Here is a 21,071-nt window from a genome sequence, read left to right as displayed (position 1 = left end):
TTCCAGTTTTTTAGGAACCGTAGATAACGGATTGATCCTGGTTTTATCCCAATCCGATTCAATCCGGACCATGCTCACCCTTAAAAATTATGGTGAGATGTTTTTCAAAATGTGAATGTGCAATTCAGTTTGAATTGGTTTATTGTAAGGTCATGTATATAATAATTATAGTATATTTGTTAATAAAATTCATTAGTATTACTAGTGCTAAAAATAGACGAGAGGAAAGTAGGGCAGAAAAACATGCATAGAGATGTGTACACCATTTTAGCTAACAGTAATGATTCAGACCCCCACAAAATATCACCCTACAACCCCCACTCACTTGTGATTGGTTCAAGTAAGAAAGAGGAAAAAAAAATACAAATACAAATACAAATACATCATTGGTCCACATCACTGTAGGGGTGGTGGGGGTCTCCCCAAAAAGGGGTTTCAAACATTTTCCTTTAGCTTATTATTGTCCAAACAAGCATACAATGCTGGGTTTTGTCACTCCTTTCCCCACACAGGATGGTATAAAATCAGTAATCATATGTAGAGATAGTCATTTTCTCTCGCTTCGCTCTACTCCTGCTGTCCCGTCTTACCTTCTATAAGTTTTCCCGCCCCGATGAGAAAGGAGGAAGGAGACCGGAATGGAGATGGGATTTTATTTCCTTGATTCATTCTACCCAACCCCTTCCCGATTATATTTATTAAATATATTTATATATATAATATAATATAAGTTTTTTATTATAACAAAATTATTATAGTTAATATCAATTTTTATTCATTTATATTTTATTTTTTATTTTATAATTCTCACTAAATATAAATTATTATTCATAATGTGCTATATTATATATAAGTTTTATTCATATTCTCATACTTCAATTTACAAAAATAACTCTTTCTCACCTTGCCCTTGCCAGTTAACAGCCACAACCTCAACTACCTCTTTATTTGCCAATATGATACGGGCAGTGGCGAATTACTACAAACTCGATCACATCCTAACCATACGGCACATGTGGGCTTTGGCCCACATTATTGCGGGTCACATTTAAACTGATTCATTAAAGAGCCCTATTCAACTGGAGAGGGCTAGCCCACATACTCGACGCAACTCTTCAACTTGGAATTCACTTGACTTTGGAGAGAGCTTGCACGATCGATCATCACACAAGTTTCATTCAGACAAACCCTAGTCTCTCCGAAATGCAAGAGAAGAAGGCAGACATGGCGACCACCAACACCTCCTCTTCGAACAAAAACCCTAAAAAGGCGAACCTCTTGGATCATCACTCCATCAAGCACATTCTTGACGAGTCCGTCACTGAGGTAATTCACTTCAAATTCCTCTCTCTCTCTCTCTCTATACGTAATTGTGTATATGTGTGATCGATTGGTGCAATGGTTGATATATTTTGTTACTGATCTGTGGTTTTTTTTTTTTTTTTTTTTTGATTCTTAGATCGTTACGGGCCGTGGATACATTGAAGATGTGAGGATGAGTAACATTAGGTTGCTTTTGGGAACGATCATCATTTTCATTGCGCTCGTCGCTCAGTTTTACCCTAAAAAGTTTCCCGAGAACAGGAATTTTCTGATTGGCTGCATCGTATTATATCCTTTTTCCTCTCGTAGATTCTGTTTTTTTTTTTTTTTTTTTTGTTGCTATCCTCTGTTTGGCTGCTGAGAAAACGGTAGAATTGAGAACAAATTTGAGTTTCACTTTCTCTTCTTTTTTTTTCTTTTTTTTTTTTTCTTTTCCCCACTTCCCAAAATAGAAAATTTTCTGTCTGGTTGCCTATTTCATTTTTGTTAAAATGTCTATTTGAATTCGTCTTTATTTTTGTTTTGCCTTCTGTTTGTTTGACTAGAGAATGAAAGAGAGGATAAAAATGTGAAATTTGGAGTTCAGTTCTCATATTTTGTTTTTCATTTTTCCTAGCAAAATGAAAAGTTCACGTTCAAGAGCCAATTAATGGTATTAGGCTCAAATGAACTGAGTTTTTTGAAGTGATGGAAAATCATAAATTCAAAATTTTTGTGTTTGCAGTAGATGTTCAGTTTCACAATGATATTAGTGTTTCACAATATGTTTGATCTTTGACTCTGGCAAGTATATAGTTTTCAATGGATTTTTGCAGCTGATCGTATACACAAAGGAAAAGAATGCGATTTTGTTTACCTATCCTCCCCCTGTAAGTTGTACTTGACTTTCAGTTGAGAATTTCTTTAGACCAGTTATGAATATGATCTATTAAAGCTTTTCTTTATTCCTTCAATTGTTTCAGTTTGTCTTCTTCTTTGTATCAATGATTTGAATGAGGATAACCTTGTCTATGATGTGATAGACCTAGTTCTCATATAATTTGTATTAAGGTTGACTACATAAATGCTAGCATTACCTTTTGTTTTTTTCTTCTGATGACTGATGAATGTTTGGTGGTGCCTGAGTTGTCCAAGGTAGTCTCATAGGCGTCTTTGGAATTTTTAATGCTCTAGGTTCTTGCCTTGCCAACAGTGAATTAGCATAATTTGGAGTTTGGAAAATATAAATCTACTCCGAAACTCTTGCATTTATTTTTTTTGTGCTTTACTAATTTTTTTTTTTAGTTTTGAAAATTGTTTTGCAATTAATACATCTTTACTTTGGTAGTAATCATTCACATCCTATATTTTAATTACCTACATAGAATTATAATAAGCAATAATGCTTGCTTTATCTTTGCATCTAGCTTACTGTAGTCATGGCTTCTTGCCCTATTAATCGCTATATTTTGAAGGCCCTGAACTTGTTCTTGAGTGGTTTCTTCTTCTGTCACAGTACTACCACGTCAGCTTCCTCTTCTTTTGTTGCAATTTCTAGCTTGTGGATTATGATAAACTGTTAGAAGAGCATTCATCTTTGGTTCATTTTATTTTAGCATTTAATGAGTTCACGCCTGTAGATTATGTCTAACTATGTACATTGGGCTGCGTTAATACCACATCACAGTACTAGTGTTATTTTATCCATTGTATTTATTGACAATCAAGTAATCAACGCGCACACAATAACTAACGTGATTACTCTGTTGTTTGGGTCCACTAGTTCTTTTTTTTAAGCTTTAATTGGGTAAGTTTCTTGAAAGACTTCATGTACTTATACCCTATGAAGCGCGGAGAGGTCACATATTGGGGTGCAATACATGTCGAACATGTACACGTTGGAGGAAGTGTTTCTATTTTTCCTCAATCGGACATGTTAGGACGCATTGGGGCCGCAATTTCTATTTTTTATGTTGTTTTTCACTGGAGTAGCATATCCAAGGTTGATGAATTTGATGACAATAAATATTTGCCATAGAATAAATATATAATATTAAAATGTGACATGTAGTAAATATAAAAAAGTAATCAGTGTGTTTGGTTTGAGTTTTCTGGATTAAGTTTTTTGAAAGCTGAGTTTTTTTATTTTCGTGTTTTTTTTTGTTTTTAGTGAATACTTTTAAAATTTTAAATATTCTTTTAACTTTTTTAGATGCACTTTACTTAGATGTATCTAAAAAGTAAAAAATTTGTGAAAAAATATTTTAAAAAATTAATAAATACATAAAAAAATGTACAAAATTCTTGTATTTTTTTTGTATTTTTGGTATTTAGTGAATTTTTTAAAGTTTTTTTTACAATTTTTTTTACTTTTTAGGTGTATTTATGTTAAGGCCTTGTTTGGGAACAGGCTATTTGAGTAACTTTTTGGTTTTTTGATTAAAATATGAGGTAAAAAAAAACTAGTATATTTGAGATGACTTTTTGACTTTTTACGAAAAGTTGTGCAAAAAGTGGAGAGAAAAGAGAATTTTTGATTTTTTGGTATAAGTTGTTGGCTTTTTGATTTTTTTAGTAACTTTTTGGTTTTTAGGCTAAAACAGCCTCTTGCCAAACGAGGCCTAAGTGTGTCTAAAAAGTAAAAAAATTGCTTAAAATATTAAAAAAAATTCACTAAAAACAAAAAAATACGGAAAATAAGAAAGTAGAATTTTCTGAAAAGTTTTTTTAAAAAATGGAACCAAGCAAGCTAAATATGTTTTTTATGTGTCGTGTTCTACTTTTTTTGAAAATATACGTGTCTACGTGTCCATGTCATCTCATGTGTTTATATCCATTTTCGTACTTCTTAGCTTATACCTCAAAGCTTCCATTAGGTGGTTTATTTATTTTTGAAAATTATGTATGTACATCTGATACATCTTTTTGTTATGTTATGTTACATTCTATAAACATGTGGAAAGCCTTGAACCGATGCCTTAGAAACTCAAGTTTTATGAGCTTTTCACCTCTTGATGATGGCATAATTTTGTTTTAGCCCTATTGTCATAATGATGTCAAAATCATGCTAAAATACTTCCAGTACTACTACATATTTATCAAAAAAAAAAAAGTTTTATGAGTTCTACATGCTGTTTGCTGTATGGCTAATTGTGTGTCTAATTGTCTTAGACTCTTAGATGTTCACCTCATATAGTTTCTGGATATCAGGTTATTTTTTCAATCCGTATCATCATCATTATGTTATACTTTGTTTAATTTCATTTTGTAACAGTTTGATTTGCTGAGCATTAATAGAAAAATCTTGGAGTTACACATTGACTGACTGCTAGAAGCTGTTCAATTCATCTGGGTGCCTCAGCTGATGATATAATTTTTTTAAAAAGGTTATACAGATTTCACATGATAGCGTACTAAGACTCCTATGAACAAGAAGGAACAAAACTAGTGTGAATAATGGCTTTTCAGGATGCTTTGAAAGTACTATTAGGTTTGCTAGAGAGTATGTTTGCATACATTAATGTGGACTTCTCTTTGGCTAAACCCCCTGATTAGAAATTTAATGACCCATGGTAAGGGACACATCCTTGGCAGCCGCTAAAGAAGGCAAGTTTGGGTTGTACCAGAGACCTTCAAATGGCCTTTCTTAGGAATTGCTGAGATGATTTTTCTTCCGGTCTTTTCCAAAAGGTTGTCTGCAAGAATTATTGATTTAGCTAAGGATAAGGCTGTCATTGAGGGGTTTGTGGTGGGAAGGGATAGGATTGGAGTTATTCATTTACAATTTGTGGACGATTCTATATTCTTCTCATCAAAGAAGGAAAATAAAGTGGGGAGTTTGCTACAGATTCTGAGAATTTTTGAAATTGTGTCAGGCCTCAAGGTCAATCTTAACAAGAGCAGTGTTGTGGGTATTAATTTGGATGATAGCTATGTGCATAGGGTAGCGGATATGTTGGGATGTTCCACTGATTCCTTTCCTATTAAATACTTAGGGCTTTGATTGGGAGGAGATCCTAGATTGGCGTTCTTTTGGGAACCTGTTCTTGTCAAAATTGAGAAAAGATTGGAGGGATGGAAGCGAGCTTTGTTGCCTTAGGGGGGGGAGATATACTTTGGTACAATCCGTATTAGGATCTGTTCCTATTTATTTCTTGTCCATTTTCAAAATCCTAGTTAGCATTGCGAGGAAAATTGAGAAATTGATGAGAGATTTTCTTTAGGAAAGGTGTGAAGAGGGCAAAGGGGTTCATTTGGTTAGGTGGGATACGGTTTCGCTTCCTAAGGAAAAAGGTGGATTAGCTATTGGAAAACATCGTTGCTAGGAATATTGCTCTTTTGGGCAAGTGGTTGTGGAGATTTTCTATTGAAAGTGATTCGCTATGGTGTTCAGTTGTTAAAAGCAAGTATGGAGTTCAACCCTTAGTAGTAGGAATCGTGGAAGGGACTCACGCTTCTGAGGAAGAAGCGCGATTTTGCGCTTCCAAGGAAGAATCGTGCTTCTAATACGAGAGAATCGCGCTTCTAATGCGAAAGAATCGCGATTAGGGCTGAGACCTCTCACGGTCGATCTCGACTGTCTTTGTCACTCTCTCTTCTCTCAGTCTCGATCTCCTCTTCGTCTCTCTTCGCCTCTGTTTGCTTCATCTCTCTCTTCGTCTCCCTCTCTCGTCTCTGTTTGCTTCGTCTCGCTGTTTGTCTCCCTCTCTCGTCTCTGTTCTCCATCTCTCTCTCTCTCGATCTCTGTTCTCCCTCCCTCTCCCTCTCCGTTTTATATTATATAATATAAATATAATATATCATATATATATAATATAATATAATTTGTCATAGATAATATAATTCTTTTGTCTAAAATAAAAAATTATTTATTAAAATTTATTATTCCTAACTTTTTAACATATAATAAATAAAATAAATCATCTAATTAAAAGAAATCTATTTAAATCATATATAATAAAAATAAAAGTTAAAAATTTATAAAATAAAAGATCTAATTTTTATTTTTTATTTATTTGAACATAATTTATTATTCATTATTTATTATAATAAATAAAATATAATTAATAAAAATAATATATAAGCGCTCCTAATTTACGACTCCTCTAAGTGGCCACGTTCCCCCGCTCCCGCTCCCGCTTCGTGCAACTATGGCTCAACCTAATGGTAGAGATTGTAATGTAGTTAATAGAGGCAATTGTTGTTCACCGTGGAAATTCATTTCTCGTTTGTATCCCCTTATGTCTAACTACTTTTCGTTGAGAGTGGGGAATGGGGTGAACATCCGTTTTTTGGAGGATGTTTGGTTAGGGGATATCTCGTTTGATAGATCTTTTCCTCTTCTTTACCGGTTGGTTCGTTCTTCAAATTTTTCAATAGCGCCGGTGGCTTGCTCTTCTATGGCACCCATCTCTTGGAACTTTGATTTTATTAAAAACTTGAATGATAGGGAGGCGGGGGAGCTGGCATCTTTGTTGGTAGTGCTTAAGGGGGTCTGTCTTTCTTCATCTTGTGATATTAGGGCGTGGAATCTGGGCTCTTTAGGGGTCTTTTCATCTAAATCCTTTTTTAATAAGCTTATTGATAATCCCTCTATTCCCTTATTTCCTTCTCATAAGAAAATTTGGAAAGCGGATATCCCTCACAGTGTTTTAAAAAGCGCGCTTAGGCGCGCGCCTAAGCTCAAGGCGAGGCAAGGTGCAGCTTTGCGCCTCAGTCATGGTGAGGCGAGGCGACACAGGGGAAGCGCTGCCTAGGCGATGAGGCGAGCGCCTTATTACGAAGCGCAAGGCGAGCGCCTTGTGCGCCTCGGCTTTCTTCCACTCCAACAGATTTTGCTCTCTACTCTTCTTCTCCTCTTCTTCTCTTCTCTGCTTCTTCTTCTTCTTCGTCTTCGTCTTCTCTTCTCTTCCTTTCTTTCGTTGTCTTCTTCTCGCTTCTGTCTCGCCACGATCGTTCTCTCTCTCTCGCCTTCTCTCTCGCGATCGCGATCGTGATCTCTCTCTCTCTCTCTCTCTCTCTCTCTCTCTCTCTCTCTCCTGTCTCGTTCATGATCACTCTCTCTCTCTCGCGTTCTCTCTCGCGATGGCGATCTATCTCGCTCTCTCTTCTGTCTCTCCCTTTATCTTCTTAATTCATATATATATATATATAATATTATATAATGCCTATTATATAATATATAATATATAATATACAATATACTTATAATATATAAAATATAATTGATATATATATATATAATATTATACAATATCTATTATATAATATATAATATATAATATACTTATAGATAATATGTAAAATAAAATGCATTAATTATTTAAAAATAAACACATATATATAAAATAAAATAAAATAATTAATTAAAACACATTATTTAAAAAATATAATAAATAAATAAAATAATATATATATTAAAAAATTAATTATTTTTTTTCTTCTTATTAAAAAAATTAATAATATACATATTAAATATTTGTTTATGTTGAAAATTGTGCTTTATTAATATTTTGCTTAACTTCTATAACTTGCGCCTCGCTTTGGTGAGGCGCGCGCCTCTCCTCGCGTCGCGCCTCGGGGCTTAGGCTCCAGGTGACCTTGGTGCCTCGATGCGCCTAGGGTTTTTTAAAACACTGGTCCCTCATAAAGTGAAGTTTTTTATGTGGTCTCTGGCTCAAAAGGGTGTAACAACTAATAATATTTTCCACAGGAGAAGTCCTAATCACTCTCTTTGCCCTCAATGGTGTGTGATGTGCAAAAGGAACTTGGAGGAAATGGATCATCTATTTCTCCATTGCTCGGTGGCTTGTGTATTATGGCAGCGGCTGTTCGGCTTATATGATGAGCAGTGGGTTGCTTCGCGGGACTGGATTCAAATGCTTCTTATTCGGTTTAGAGCTGTTCTTGCCTTTTCCATGGCTTCGTCTTCTTCTTGGATGAGCAGGGCTTGAATTTCTGCATGTTCACATGTGTCCATGCAAGGATTCACAGATGTAAGGGATAAACTCCAATACTTCCTCAGATCTATGAACATAGACCCGATGATGAGATGGATTTCGTTTACCAATAACCTTATTACCATGGGAGACGGTAATGAAGGAAGAATGTGGCTTGCCTTTGTATGTTGTTGCCTTCCTTATGCCATACTTTCTTTCTGACTCCTTGTAATAACCTGGAATAGGTATTTCTTTACAAAATTCCAGATTTCTGAGAGACTTCTGGAAAGCAGCATTCTTGCATTCAGTCTCCAGGTACTTGTAAGAAAACAACAACTCAAACTTGAAGCTGTAGCTCGATCAGCTGTTAGCGATAACCACCAGAGTGACAAACTTCCAAATCAATCCCATGGAAGCTGAAGCTGATGACGATTTCACCACAGGGTTTCACTGGGCTTACTCCTCTCTGCCAGATATAGGGCCTGCGTCTTTTACTTAGCACTTAAATTGTTCAAGGCTGAAGAACTGGAGACCCTGGAAGAAGAAGCAGAAGCCTCTGAACTTTATCTTTACTTTTGTAAAAGTCGATTATTGAGATGCTATGTCATGTGGACAACTTCTCTATAAAAGGCAAATAATGTGTAGAGCATAAGGCACAGGTTAGGGCATTACATTTTCCACAAAATGCTCTAAGATGGCTTAACAGTTGTGGAAAGATCAAGGTAGTTCAGGCGTGAAGTTTCTGATTTTTCATACCATTCCTTAATGTTTTGTTCCCATATATTTGTCATAATCTATATACTGGTCTGGGTAAAAATATATTAACTAGTCTGAGCTATCTATAATTTCTAATTACCAGAAAGAAGCGCTATAATCTAACACCTGCTCCGACGTGGATTCCATGTTCCAGTGCCAATCCGGATCGAGGTGCAATTCTTCCATACATGCCAAATGGGATTTGTAATACTATTCCAGTGGGAATAAGACAACGATCTTGTGGTGTGGCAGTGGGTTTTGTTGATCCCAATTATGTTGGCAATGATAAATCTCAGGAGGTGTTATATCGAACGAGAAGAGATGATGCTCATCATCGGGTCTATGTTCATAGATCATAGGGTTTGGGAGAACCAAGAGAGCCAAAACAATGTGGACAAGCATTGTTTTTGCTATTTTTTGGGCCATATGGTTGGAGAGAAATGCTAGAATCTTTGATGGCAAGGAAGCAAGTGTAGAGGCTTTCTGGGATAGGGTGGATTATTTGGCGTCATTTTGGGCACTTGTATCCCCCTCCTTTTAAAGGAGTTCCCTTGTTCTTGATCTCTAGGGATTGGGCTGCTGTTTGCCTTTCCTTGGCCTATGAGTTTTATGTTTTTGTTTCGCTCTCTCTCTCTCTTTGTATGAGGACTCCTTGTCCTCTTTCACACTTATTTTTAATAAAATCTTGTTGTTGCTCTAAAAAAAAATTAAATAAAATGGTTGTCTTCAAGAATACATTGTCCCGTCTTGGTTCCCATGGTAGGGAGGAATCCGCCATAGGAGTTGAGAATGTCTACTACTTATTTATTATTAAATCTTAATTATTCAGCATTATAAAGCAGGTTAGAAATTGCTGAGAACAAGTCAACATGATGGGATCATTCCAAGACCTCTCTATCCATGCCCTTGGTGCGCCACAAATTGAATCCCTTTCTTTAAGAAAGGCTCACTATTACTTCTGATAAGACTATTTTGATTGATGGCTTACCAACATCCCTTCAACTAATGCTTAAAAATTCTTAACACCCATTGACTTGGTTAAATGCCGTATTGGCAACCATGCAATCAAAATTTATACAAAATTAAATAGAAGCATACATGTTCTGTCTCTTGATTTACTGGAAACAGTTGCTGCCACCTCCACCTTCATTGCATCACAACCAACCACCACTGGCAGCTGGCACACTTACAGCTCTTTGTCCCTCTCCCTTCTCTATAAAGTTTCTTGTTTTCAGTCTCTCACCCATCTTCAATCTCACACATGAGACCTGCACAATTCCATCCCCTTATTGCTATCCCCGCCATTAACCACCCTTACCACCATTCTACGGTTCATCAACCTGGACCTCTGTTCAACACCCAAATACATGAAGTAAACCAATTAATCTATCTCATCTTCTACACTTACCATGGTCATCACAACCCCATTTCATAGTGACTGTCATTGTTGGACCACCACCATTGCTATGTCCCTCGGAGATCGTCTAATACTCAAAATTTTTTTGCTCACTCCAAACCATTTGAGTATGAAATTACAAGCATACATACATATGTAAAGCCATTCTTGTTCTGTACCATATGAGCATCACCATCTTCATTTTTGTGCACACTATTCACACAACCATGGAAGCAACGGATGTTGCATTGACTTTTCCTTTTAGAAATAGTTAGTGTTGATGGGTGGATAGTATTATGGGGCAGTTTGGGGGTCTTTTAATTACATATCTATTTGTAATCTTTGTATAGTAGCTAGTTGTGCACGGTAAAGAGGTGGGTTGTTGAATACATGGTGGTTTCGTTGGCTGTTATAAATATGTATAATGTGTGTATTTATGAGAGAGAGAGAGAGAGACCCCATGAAGTGGGAATGTCCTGGTCTTAGCTTCCTCAAAATAAACCCCTTAGGTAAAACATATACTTCAATAGCCTTTTAAAAGACAAATTAGGACATGATGCCACATGTTCTTTTTCCATTAAGTTTATTTATGGAAGAGTAACAGGGTGTGTCACGTGTTTCGGGTCAATAATTTAAGTGCGTGTACACGTTGGGTAAAATAGTTTAGGGGTGAGTTAAAACTAGGCTATGCTTCACGGGCTCTTGTATGGGCAGTGGGTTATGGTCCATTTTGGTATCAGAGCAATAATGATGAGCCCCGAGCCTCTCGTATGTGACCAGGAAAGGCATGAAGCGTAGCTCTCCGTAGGGGATGCCCAAGTTCGATCAACTTTGGGTTGCAAGCTGATAGGTACTGAATGGAGTGCGCCTTGACTGTCTTAGACCCTGCGGGCAAATGTAAGACGGCGCTGTATGGGCAGTGGGTTATGGTCCATTTTGGTATCAGAGCCAAGTTAAACAAAAACAAGAAGCTTAATCAAGGATTAAACAAGTTAGGATTATCCAAAGGATTTTGTCTCGACACCTAGATTTCTTCACTCAGAAAGGGATCAAAAATCTTTATGGCGTCTAGTAGTAACTCGGACTTCAACCCCAGGCTACGAGAAATCGTACCAACACAGAAAAACACAGTTAGACCTAGAATTAGAGGAGAAAATCCAGCCTCTACTAGGCAAAATTATCCAAAAAAGATATTCATAGTTTTAGAGTTCCGTAGGCACAAGGGATAGCTTGTTGTGGTTCCACAGCTGATGTTTGCTGCACACAGCAAAATATGGGAGGTTTATGCTATGCAATGGTGGATTTGGAAAAATACAAATTCCACAAAGTTATTACTGTAAATCCAATGGTCCCACCATGGGTTCTTTCTCAAAGACACTTTTCCTCGTTGCATTTCTTGTAAAAAGTATGGGAATATGCATCATGGGAAAGTTGATATTTAATCTGCCTACAAACTTTCTTGCAAAGTTATGGTAGATGGAAAAAAGATTCTTTTATATTTGCCTTTACTTTTCTCTAAAATTATTTTCCTATTTAATATTCCTGACAATTAAACAGAACAAAGGATAAACAGTTGTGATTTACTCTGAAAAAGGAGGGAGGGAAATTCAAGGTCATCTCGCCAGATATATATTTGATGCGTGGACTAACAATTTTAATTGATAGATCGATGTTTCTTCATCTTCAGTTGACAGATAACCTTAGCCTCATCCAGAATTACCTTAGAAACATGTTCATTTGTTTTTCTTTTTATTCTCCATTTATCAGTAGTTATCTCATTTTGTTTTTCAGGGATCGTTTAACAGCACTGGATTGGTGGTCTCTTCCAAGCTGCCAAGGTTCTCTGATATGTACACTCTTACTGTAGCAAGTGCAGATCCCAAATCAGTATCTGCAAAGCCACCCGTGGAATTTACAAAGAGTGTCACTCAGTGGTTTCTCTCTCTCTCTCTCTCTCATTGCATTGCTTGTCAAAATTCCAATATGCATTGATATCCCTGCTGTATTTCTGAAATTATGCATGGTTGCAGGTTCACCAAGGATGGAATTCTGGTGGAGGGCCTCTTCTGGAAAGATGTAGACGGGCTAATAAATGATTATGGAAGAGAATCTAAAAAGAGCAAGTGAATTTGAGGTATAGACCTCCTTTGATAGGATCCTAGTCTGACAAAAGGGGCTCCCTATTTTATCGAACTTAGATGATCTTTAAATTGAAATTATGGGTTATTGCTTGAATGGATTTTGAGCTGAAACTATGAAATCGACATTGCGATAAAATGCGAAGAGAATTTAGAACTTTTTTAAGTAAATGAAATTTTGGGTGCATTTGTCATCCTTTGGGTCTATTTTCATTAACTAGCGAATTTCTTTGATGCCCAATGTAACTATAATTTATAGAAGCAGAAGTTGATTGTTATTCATTGGAAATTTGGGTCTGGAGTCGGCCAAACTTACCGTGTAACATTAGCTTGGGCGTCTGTGCAACTACAAAAGTGGATTGGTGGCTACTTTTTTGGGCAATGTAATGCCAGGTTTGTTATTTATTTCATACTTTTTTTGAGTTGGTTTGGCAATTGGGTGCTTGAGGTTACATAGTTTACTTGCAAATAGATCTTTCTATGCTCTTAATGAAGCCGGACCTTTTTGGCAATAAAAAGCCCAATTGTTGGACTTGGCTTATTTGGGTGGATTAAGGGATGGCGGTTTAGATTATAATGCTTGTTTTTTTTGGATTTCCCGCATTCATTGTTATAGATTGGTGGAAGCAGTGTAGTTTGGACGATATTAGTAAAAATTTAGCAGAAGTGATCTTTTTGGTTTTCTTTGTTGAGAAATCAAAACGGGCTAAATGTTATGATTCAATTTTTAATTTTGTCGATTTGATGTTAAAGAGGAATTCAAAAGAGGTTTTTTTATTTTTTGTTTTTAAATTTCACATTAGAAATAAATAGTGAAAGTGCTCTGTTATAACTTTTATTTTGTAATGTGTATTATGGGTTATTTATTTTTTAATGTGCAAAGAATTAAAATTTAAATGTAATATTTCCATTGATTTGATTTGTATCGTTGTTAGAAATTTTAAAATTAAAATAAACAGACAGCTCCAAAAAAAAAAAAAAATTTGCATATATTTGGTTCACCTTTAGTTAGTTTGGAGGGACTACCAAGAATTGGACTTGCCCGCCCGTTTTGTCCTTGTCATTCCTTATTAGTGCGTACATAAACATGTAGCAATCCTACTATCGGTTAGTAAGTGCCTAACAAATTTTCAACTTGGTACGGTCTCCATTTTAGACATGTAATCGTTGCCGTATGGTTGTATTATTGTATAATTTGAAACGGTACGATTCGATTTAAGAGCTTTCACATTTAAGTCACATTTTAGAAGTATAATAAAGTCACTAATCTATATAAATATATTGAATAAATCATTTATTCACTGCTTCAAATATCTAATCTATCCATTCTATAAAAAAATATTTAAGATTTGAAGAATAATGAGTTAGAATTAAGATTTATATATAATAAGAGTTTACCAAACTTGAGCTAAATTGGAACCCTTGTTGTAAATTCAAGATACAGTTGCCAATAGAAGGAAAAGAAGTGCAGTGCAGTGCTGTGCTGTGACAGCCACAATCCATCATATAGAGCAAAGCCACAATAATGATAGGTGATGGTTCTGTTTGGTAATGCTTACAAAGTTGTTTATAATTAATTATTTATTTTTTAATTTTGAAAATCAAGTGTTTGGTTTTTGTTTTCTGATTAATTCGTAGGAATGAACCAAACAGGCCTGACGTCCTGTCTCAATCAGAAGACCCAATTTTTAGCAAAATTAGCAAGTGAAAGTCACTGATCAACCACACAAATCCTACATCTCGAACTTGCTCTCAGCCTTGGTATGTGGAATATATATACACCCAACTTATCTCAACAAAGAAACAAGCATTATATATATACCACACAACTTATCTCTTAAATTGGTGGGACCGCCAAAATACTAATTGGAACTACTCGTTTAAAGAACAGGCACAAGGACTCGTTGGGATCAAAACCACAGACATACATGCTTGCCAATCTATGATGCTGTTTGAAAATTGTCTATTTTAATCGGTTTTTTATTTTTATAAAAGAACATATAAAAAAGTGAAAAGAGTGATGTGATTGGATATTTTGACCAAAATAATCAAAAAGCTAACACACCAAACACCACCTAAAATGGAACCCATGAAAGTAATAATTTATTAACCGCTAAATGACAACTGTTAGAGAGAAATTTAGACTAGGTTAGATGAGATTATTAGTATAGTGCGATTGAGTATGAGATTATTAGAGTGTGGACATTAGGTTTGAGATGTGTCCTAGTGTGATTAGTTGATTGAGATTAAATTTATATAATTACATAAAAGTCTTTATTATATAAAAAGTGTCATCATTGTTTTGGTAAAACAAAAAAACTAGGGTCCTAGAATTTGGGATCTAAAATTTACTCAGAAATGGGTATATGTGATGGAGACTGAATTGTTGAAATGTGTGGTTCACATATGATATCAATCTGAGCCATTGATATAAAATTCTGAGTAATTTTAGAATTTTTATATTTGGGTCCGTAGCATTACTGTTTGTAAAATAGAAGCAATAAGATCATTATTTCACCTCCAATCCCATAGGATTGGATTAGCAAATCCAAGTCTACTATGGGATTGCTAGTCCTCTCATTGAAAGGGACTTTTAATCCATGATAGTTTTGCAGGACAAGCATGATGTTTGTGGGCTTCACTTCACTATTAATCCAATCCCACCCTTTATCTCTTAAAATAAATAGGGCTTATGGTCTTAAGTATCGATGACTTAGAGAGTTGATGTTCTAAAGTCTTTTAACACTTTCACTTGTGTGGTCCGGTTGAATATGAAGATGATAAAGAGATGAACGAACCGGTAGGCTACCTAAGAGATAAATGTGACTCTTGGCCAAACCAGTCCCTTGTTTGTGGTTTCTGGGTTTTGCATATTTTTAGATTTGGTTGCTTCTTCTGTGTTTGTGATTTTGGCTGAGAAAACTGTTGGAAGGGATAGAATGCAGCTGTGATGATTGAGAAGATTTGGCATTGTCAAACTCTGTACCAAATTTAATATAAATTTTAATGTTATTCTAATTTGGCACAAGCTATAGCAGACTGTTGGGAAAAAAATATATTGCAGGTGCAGCCAAAAAAATTATAAACCATTGGATTTGGAATTGCACAAGCTGAAATGCATATGAAAATCTATCAGAAATCTTTATCTAAGGCCCCGTTTGGGAACAGGCTAATTTAGTAACTTTTTGGCTATTTGGCTAAAATATGAGCTAAGAAAAACTAGTATGTTTGGGATAACTTTTTGGCTTTTTACGAAAAGATGTGCAAAAAGTAAAGAGAAAAGAGAATCTTTCACTTTTGGATATGAGTTGTTGGCTTTTTAACTTTTTTAGTAATTTTTTGACTAAACCGGCCTTTCCAAACAAGCCCTAAATATGGGGAAGTCTCTATCTGCAGGTACTCTGCCCAACAAACAATTGATGTAAAAAATAATATAGAGCCTTCATGAGGTGTTGTATTGTAGGGCCTAACAATATTCAATTTTAATGTACCAATACCTACACAATGTTTTGTGATGTTTAGCCATTAAAATGGACCCCTCCTCCCCTTGCCATTATGTGGATGGTTCCAATATATTCAACTAAACTATATATATTGATGAAATCCATGAATGACATCACCTCATTATAAAGTAAATATTAAATGTAATAATAATATTAGATATTATTAATTAGGATTTTCACATTACCATTGTAATAGTGAAAATTACATGAATGACATCATCTTAACTTCATTAGAGATATGACATTACTTGCATTGAAAAACTATCTAAACAAATATATTTATGGACCACAATTATTCTGAATGTGTTTCATATCTTATCAATTTTAAATTTATAATATATATCTCACTTTTGAGATAATTTTTTAGCCAAAAATTTATAGTAAATATCATTAAAAAAAATATTTTATTGAAGAGAGATGTATCACAAGGTGAGGATGACTAAATTTTCACCTCTTCAGAATTCATTTGTTGCTAAGAGGCTGACAAAAAGTAGGTTAATATTATATGAATTTAGGGGGTTGTTTGGGGTGTCCTAAATAAGTGTATTTTTTGTCTTTTTAGACTAAAAAGTTTAGGTTGAAAATATAAATGTTTGGGTTAACTTTTTGACTTTTTATGGAAAAATGTGTATTAAAAAATTGTATAAATTAATGTGTAGGGGAAAATTAGTATTGAGAGTTGTGCAGTCGTAATTGTTGACTTTTGGTGAATAGTGATAACTTTTTAACTTTTTAAATAACTTTTTGACTTTTTAACTTTTTGGAAACTTCCCAAACTTGGCCTGTATTCTTATGGAGTCCCTTAACATGTATTCTCTGGATTAAATTGTTTGGGGGTAAATTATAAATATACTCTTTAAGATTTAATTAAATTACAAATTATCTCTTGTGATTCTAGAAATTATATTATACTCCCTAAGGTTTCTAATTTCATAACAAATAGGTCATTTCATTAACAAATCATCAATTTAATTAACAATTTTTAATAATGTTAAAATTTTATTTCAATTAATAATTCAGATAATTTTATAATTGTATAGGTGAATAGTTAAAATTTTTACTTTTTCAATTAATTCTATTAAATAAAAAATTCTGACAGGGAGGTATTTGTAATTTTCCAAACCACATGAGACAATAGGTATTTTAAGCAAATCTCATGGGGTGTATTTGTAATTCACCCATTGTTTGGCATTTAACAATCACTTAGGGGTGTAAATCTGGCCCATGTCGGGCTTCATGGGCTCTTGCCAAAATTCAGGCCACGGGCCAAAAAATTAGGCCTAGTGGTATTTGGGCTTTAGACGGGCTGGTGGACCGGGTCTCGAGCCAACCTAGTAGACATGGGCCTAGTTTCAGGCTTAGGCAGGCCTAACTATTTTTTCTTGTTTTTAAAAATTTTTTCTACTAAAATTTTATTATTTTTTACTAAAAAAGATATTGAGCCTTAGGCGGGCTGGGTTTCGGGCCAGGCCTTAAGCGGGCCGATGTGCTAGGCCACGGGCTAAACCGAACTCCAAAACGATGGCCCAGGCCTAGGCCTAGAGGCTTGACCCTAAACGGGCCCGGCCTACCCCGGACCACCAGCGAGTCGCGGGCCATTTTTGCACTCCTACAATCACTCTTCATTAATTGGCCATTAACAATCTCCATTAAATTAAATTATTTTTTATTGAGAGCCGTTTAGTAAGTAATTATTTTAGTTAAAAAGTTATTAAAAAAGTCAAAAAAAAAAAAATCAACTCATAAAAAACTTGAAGATTCATTTCCGTTCACTTTACTTTTTACATGTTTTTTCATAAAAACCAAAAAAAAAAATTCCAAACATATTAATTTCATTTTACTTTATATTTTAATCAAAATAAATTTTTTTTAAAAACCACTAAAAATCAACTTGCGAGTACTAAAGAGATTCAGAGGATGCCAACATTGATGCACTTCGTTTTGCTTGTCTCATGTCTCCCACTTATTCTCCTTACAAAAGGAATCATCTACATGCATTCTTGTCCTCCACACAAATGATTCTTGAAAAAAAAAAAAAATTTGTAATCTTATTCATAGGTTTGAGGAAACGTTGGAGCCTTGAGATTGCACTTGACAAGATAAGAAAAACGAGCAGTAGATTCCAAAGGGTTGGGTTGTCTTCGTCTCCTAAATCTATTGTTTGCAAACTCAGAGCTACAAAGGAGGACCATGATGCTGTGTAGGTGGGGGACCACCTTGTCCATTGTCCAACCAAAACTTGGTCCCTTTGGGATGTCTCATTCGTTGCCTCTTTTACGTTATTTGAAAAAAAGTATATAATTTCTGTAATTTGTAGATAAATGTAAATTGTTAAACTAATAGTAAGTGTAAAACATGTGCCCAGACAAAAGGAGGTTAAAGGGCATTTTGAATTTAAAAAAAAATGACGAAAATAAAGTTTATATAATGAAAAATGCTTGGGACCTCTAATTAGAGGTACCACTAGTGATGTGGCAGTGGATCCCACCCACTGCCACATCAGTGCTGTGTCTTGGTTTTTTTTTTTGTGGCCTTTTCCACCTCATTAGAGGTGTGTTTAGAGCCTCTAAATTAGAGGTCTCTAGCATTGCCCTTATATAATAATGAAATTTACTTACGTGTAAGGGTACTTTTGTCTTTTCACTTAAACAGTTAACGATATAAAAGTACACTTTAGTTCAAAAACTACATGAAATTATGTGTTTATTTTTAAATGTCAAAAAAGTACATCATACCTAGGTAAGACCCCGTTTGTAAACTTAACTTTTTGGTTAAAATAGCCAAAATGTCAGAAGAAAAACCAAAAAAAAAAAAACTAAAAGGTCAATAAAAAAAATCACTTAAAAAAAGTCAATTATTTAATAATTTTATAGTTTTCAATATAATTTTAAAAAATTATTTTCAAACACATTATTTTTAGATCAATTACAAATACACCACCTAAAGTTTGCATAAAATACGAATTGCCTCCTATAGTTTTGGAAATTATATTCTACCCTTTCAAGTTTCTAATTGTATTACAAATTACTTATTTTATTAATAAATTATCAAGCCAATTAATATCTTTTAATGATGTCAGAAATAAATTTTAATTAACAATTCATGTAATTTTATTGTGTATAAAAGAGTAGTAAAAATTTTTATTTTTTCTGTTAAATAAAAGATTTTAACTAGAGCATATTTATAATTTTCAAAATCACATGAAATAATCTGTATTTTAAAAAAAAAATTAGAAGTTATATTTGCAATTTATCCTACTTTTTTTCTACTTCATTAAAAAAAATTTAAAAAAAAAATACTAAAAAACTAATTGCCAATCGGAAGGGGAGAAATATCATTCTAGTCTATATCTAAAAAATTATTCTCAAATTAATGATATTTATTATAAATATTAATATGTAAAGTTATAATTTTTTCATTAATTTATAAATAATTTTTTAATTCTACTGACAAGTAATTCTCCAAACGAAATCACCCACAAATTTCCTCTTTTTATTGTGCGACCAGTTATGAAACATGAATGGGGAAATAACTGTGCAGTCATACAGTAAAAAAATAATTGTAAATCAGTAAAAACAATATTGTGTATTTAAATAATTAAATTCTGTACTTTTTCATTATTTTTTATTATTATTTTTTTTTCACTGCACCACGGTTCAGTTATTTCCCCAGCATTAATCTGTACGTTTGGTAACAAGTTGATCCAATGCAGTGCAGCGCTGCAAAAGTTGGGAGTTAATTTTGGTAGGAAATACTATATGCACTTTATAATTAAAAAATATAATATATTATTAATTTTTTGAATCATAATTTTTAAAAATATTATAAATAAATATAACATGAGATATAATTAAAAAATTCATGAGTTTTAATTAAAATAATATCATAACTAAAAAAAAAATTAGTCGTAACTAAAGAAAAAAAAATTAGTCATAACTAAGAATATATATCATACACTTTTTTCAAAGGGATATATGTTAGAATTTCCCATTTATGTTACATAAATTTACACCACAAACCGATGATATCGACTTAGTGAGAATTATGAGGCGAGGGATCATCCATCTTCAAAATTCTTGTGTTTTTGTTTTCAATACATTTTGGTTAGTTATATGACTTTATATGAATGGTAAAATTCTTTGACCGGATTGTAATAGGGGTGTACGTGATGCGATTTAACCGGTTTAATAGTAAATTACAAATCACATGATAGATTGGCAGATTGATAAATCATGGTTTAGACGGTTTTAAGCGGATTGATGTATATTGAAAAACATTCTAATCAATTATCAAGTATTTACATAATATATAACATTAATTTGCATAATATTTCTCATATATATAACTACTAATAATTTGTTATAAATTTCACATCTTAAATCTCTCTCTCATTTTTACTATGATATTTCATTATAAGTTATATATATATATATATATATATATGAGAGGGAATAAAAATAATACAGGAATTATGTGAGTCCCGTGACGTAATTATAAATGATCATGTGTATGACAATTGTCAAATTTTTATCAAGCACTGCATTAGTGTTTTATGTTATGCAAAGCTCATCAGGATATGAAATCCTATCGATATAGAAGTCTTAAACAACTGAAGATTGTTTGGGATAGGACTTCTGGAATATTCAAACTACTTGTGAGGTAAGTCACTGGATATTATAAATAGGCAACATCTACATGGGTTGAGGTAGGCAATTTCTCTATATGAATATTAGTCCATTAAATATTTTGATAATATTAGAGTACTGATTTAGGTGTCGGAGGGCTCCCGGCTACGGCTGGAGGTGTTTTGTCTTGTAAATAATAATCGTGTGATGGTGCTGATCATCTTCTTCGCTGGATTTCTTTATCATCAAATACGGTTTTTTTTTTTTTTTTGTCCATACAATTGGCGCCGTCTATGGAAACCGATTGAATTCAACCAAGAAGATGAATTTACAATTACCAGCGTCATAAAAGATCAACAAATAAGCTGTAAAAAATTATTTGGTTAGGCAACTTCATATACTTTCATGTGACG

At 33.9% G+C, this 21,071-nt stretch overlaps 1 protein-coding gene and 1 long non-coding RNA gene across 2 annotated transcripts; both read left to right on the top strand.

Annotated features, from left to right (window-relative positions):
- The first annotated feature begins 850 nt into the window (after window positions 1-850).
- LOC114314350 (Microsomal signal peptidase 25 kDa subunit (SPC25)) lies at window positions 851-12,737 on the top strand. The gene is made up of 5 exons (XM_028260830.2): window positions 851-1,326; window positions 1,460-1,611; window positions 2,111-2,192; window positions 12,184-12,326; window positions 12,423-12,737. The coding sequence occupies exons 1-5, from the start codon at window positions 1,204-1,206 to the stop codon at window positions 12,517-12,519; spliced, it is 597 nt and encodes a 198-aa protein (XP_028116631.2). The 5' UTR covers window positions 851-1,203; the 3' UTR covers window positions 12,520-12,737.
- Window positions 12,738-13,940: 1,203 nt separating this feature from the next.
- Window positions 13,941-15,552, top strand: LOC145793437 (uncharacterized). The gene is made up of 3 exons (XR_014333860.1): window positions 13,941-14,062; window positions 14,169-14,291; window positions 15,146-15,552. It is a non-coding gene; the product is annotated as an uncharacterized LOC145793437 (long non-coding RNA).
- Window positions 15,553-21,071: the final 5,519 nt, after the last annotated feature.

The sequence above is a fragment of the Camellia sinensis genome, chromosome 1 (genome assembly GCF_055761805.1).
Source record: "Camellia sinensis isolate YWXY chromosome 1, ASM5576180v1, whole genome shotgun sequence".
Taxonomy (NCBI): Eukaryota; Viridiplantae; Streptophyta; class Magnoliopsida; order Ericales; family Theaceae; genus Camellia; species Camellia sinensis.
The sequence above is the reverse complement of the archived record's forward strand: the minus strand, read 5'-3'. Positions and strand labels throughout refer to the sequence as shown.

What these genes read in the sequence shown, in the direction of transcription:
- LOC114314350 (XM_028260830.2), top strand. Translation starts at nt 1,204, where the DNA reads ATGCAAGAGAAGAAGGCAGACATGGCGACCACCAACACCTCCTCTTCG. An exon ending in TTGACGAGTCCGTCACTGAG is followed by an intron (nt 1,327 to 1,459) that starts GTAATTCACTTC and finishes TTTGATTCTTAG; the next exon opens with ATCGTTACGGGCCGTGGATA. An exon ending in ACAAAGAGTGTCACTCAGTG is followed by an intron (nt 12,327 to 12,422) that starts GTTTCTCTCTCT and finishes GCATGGTTGCAG; the next exon opens with GTTCACCAAGGATGGAATTC.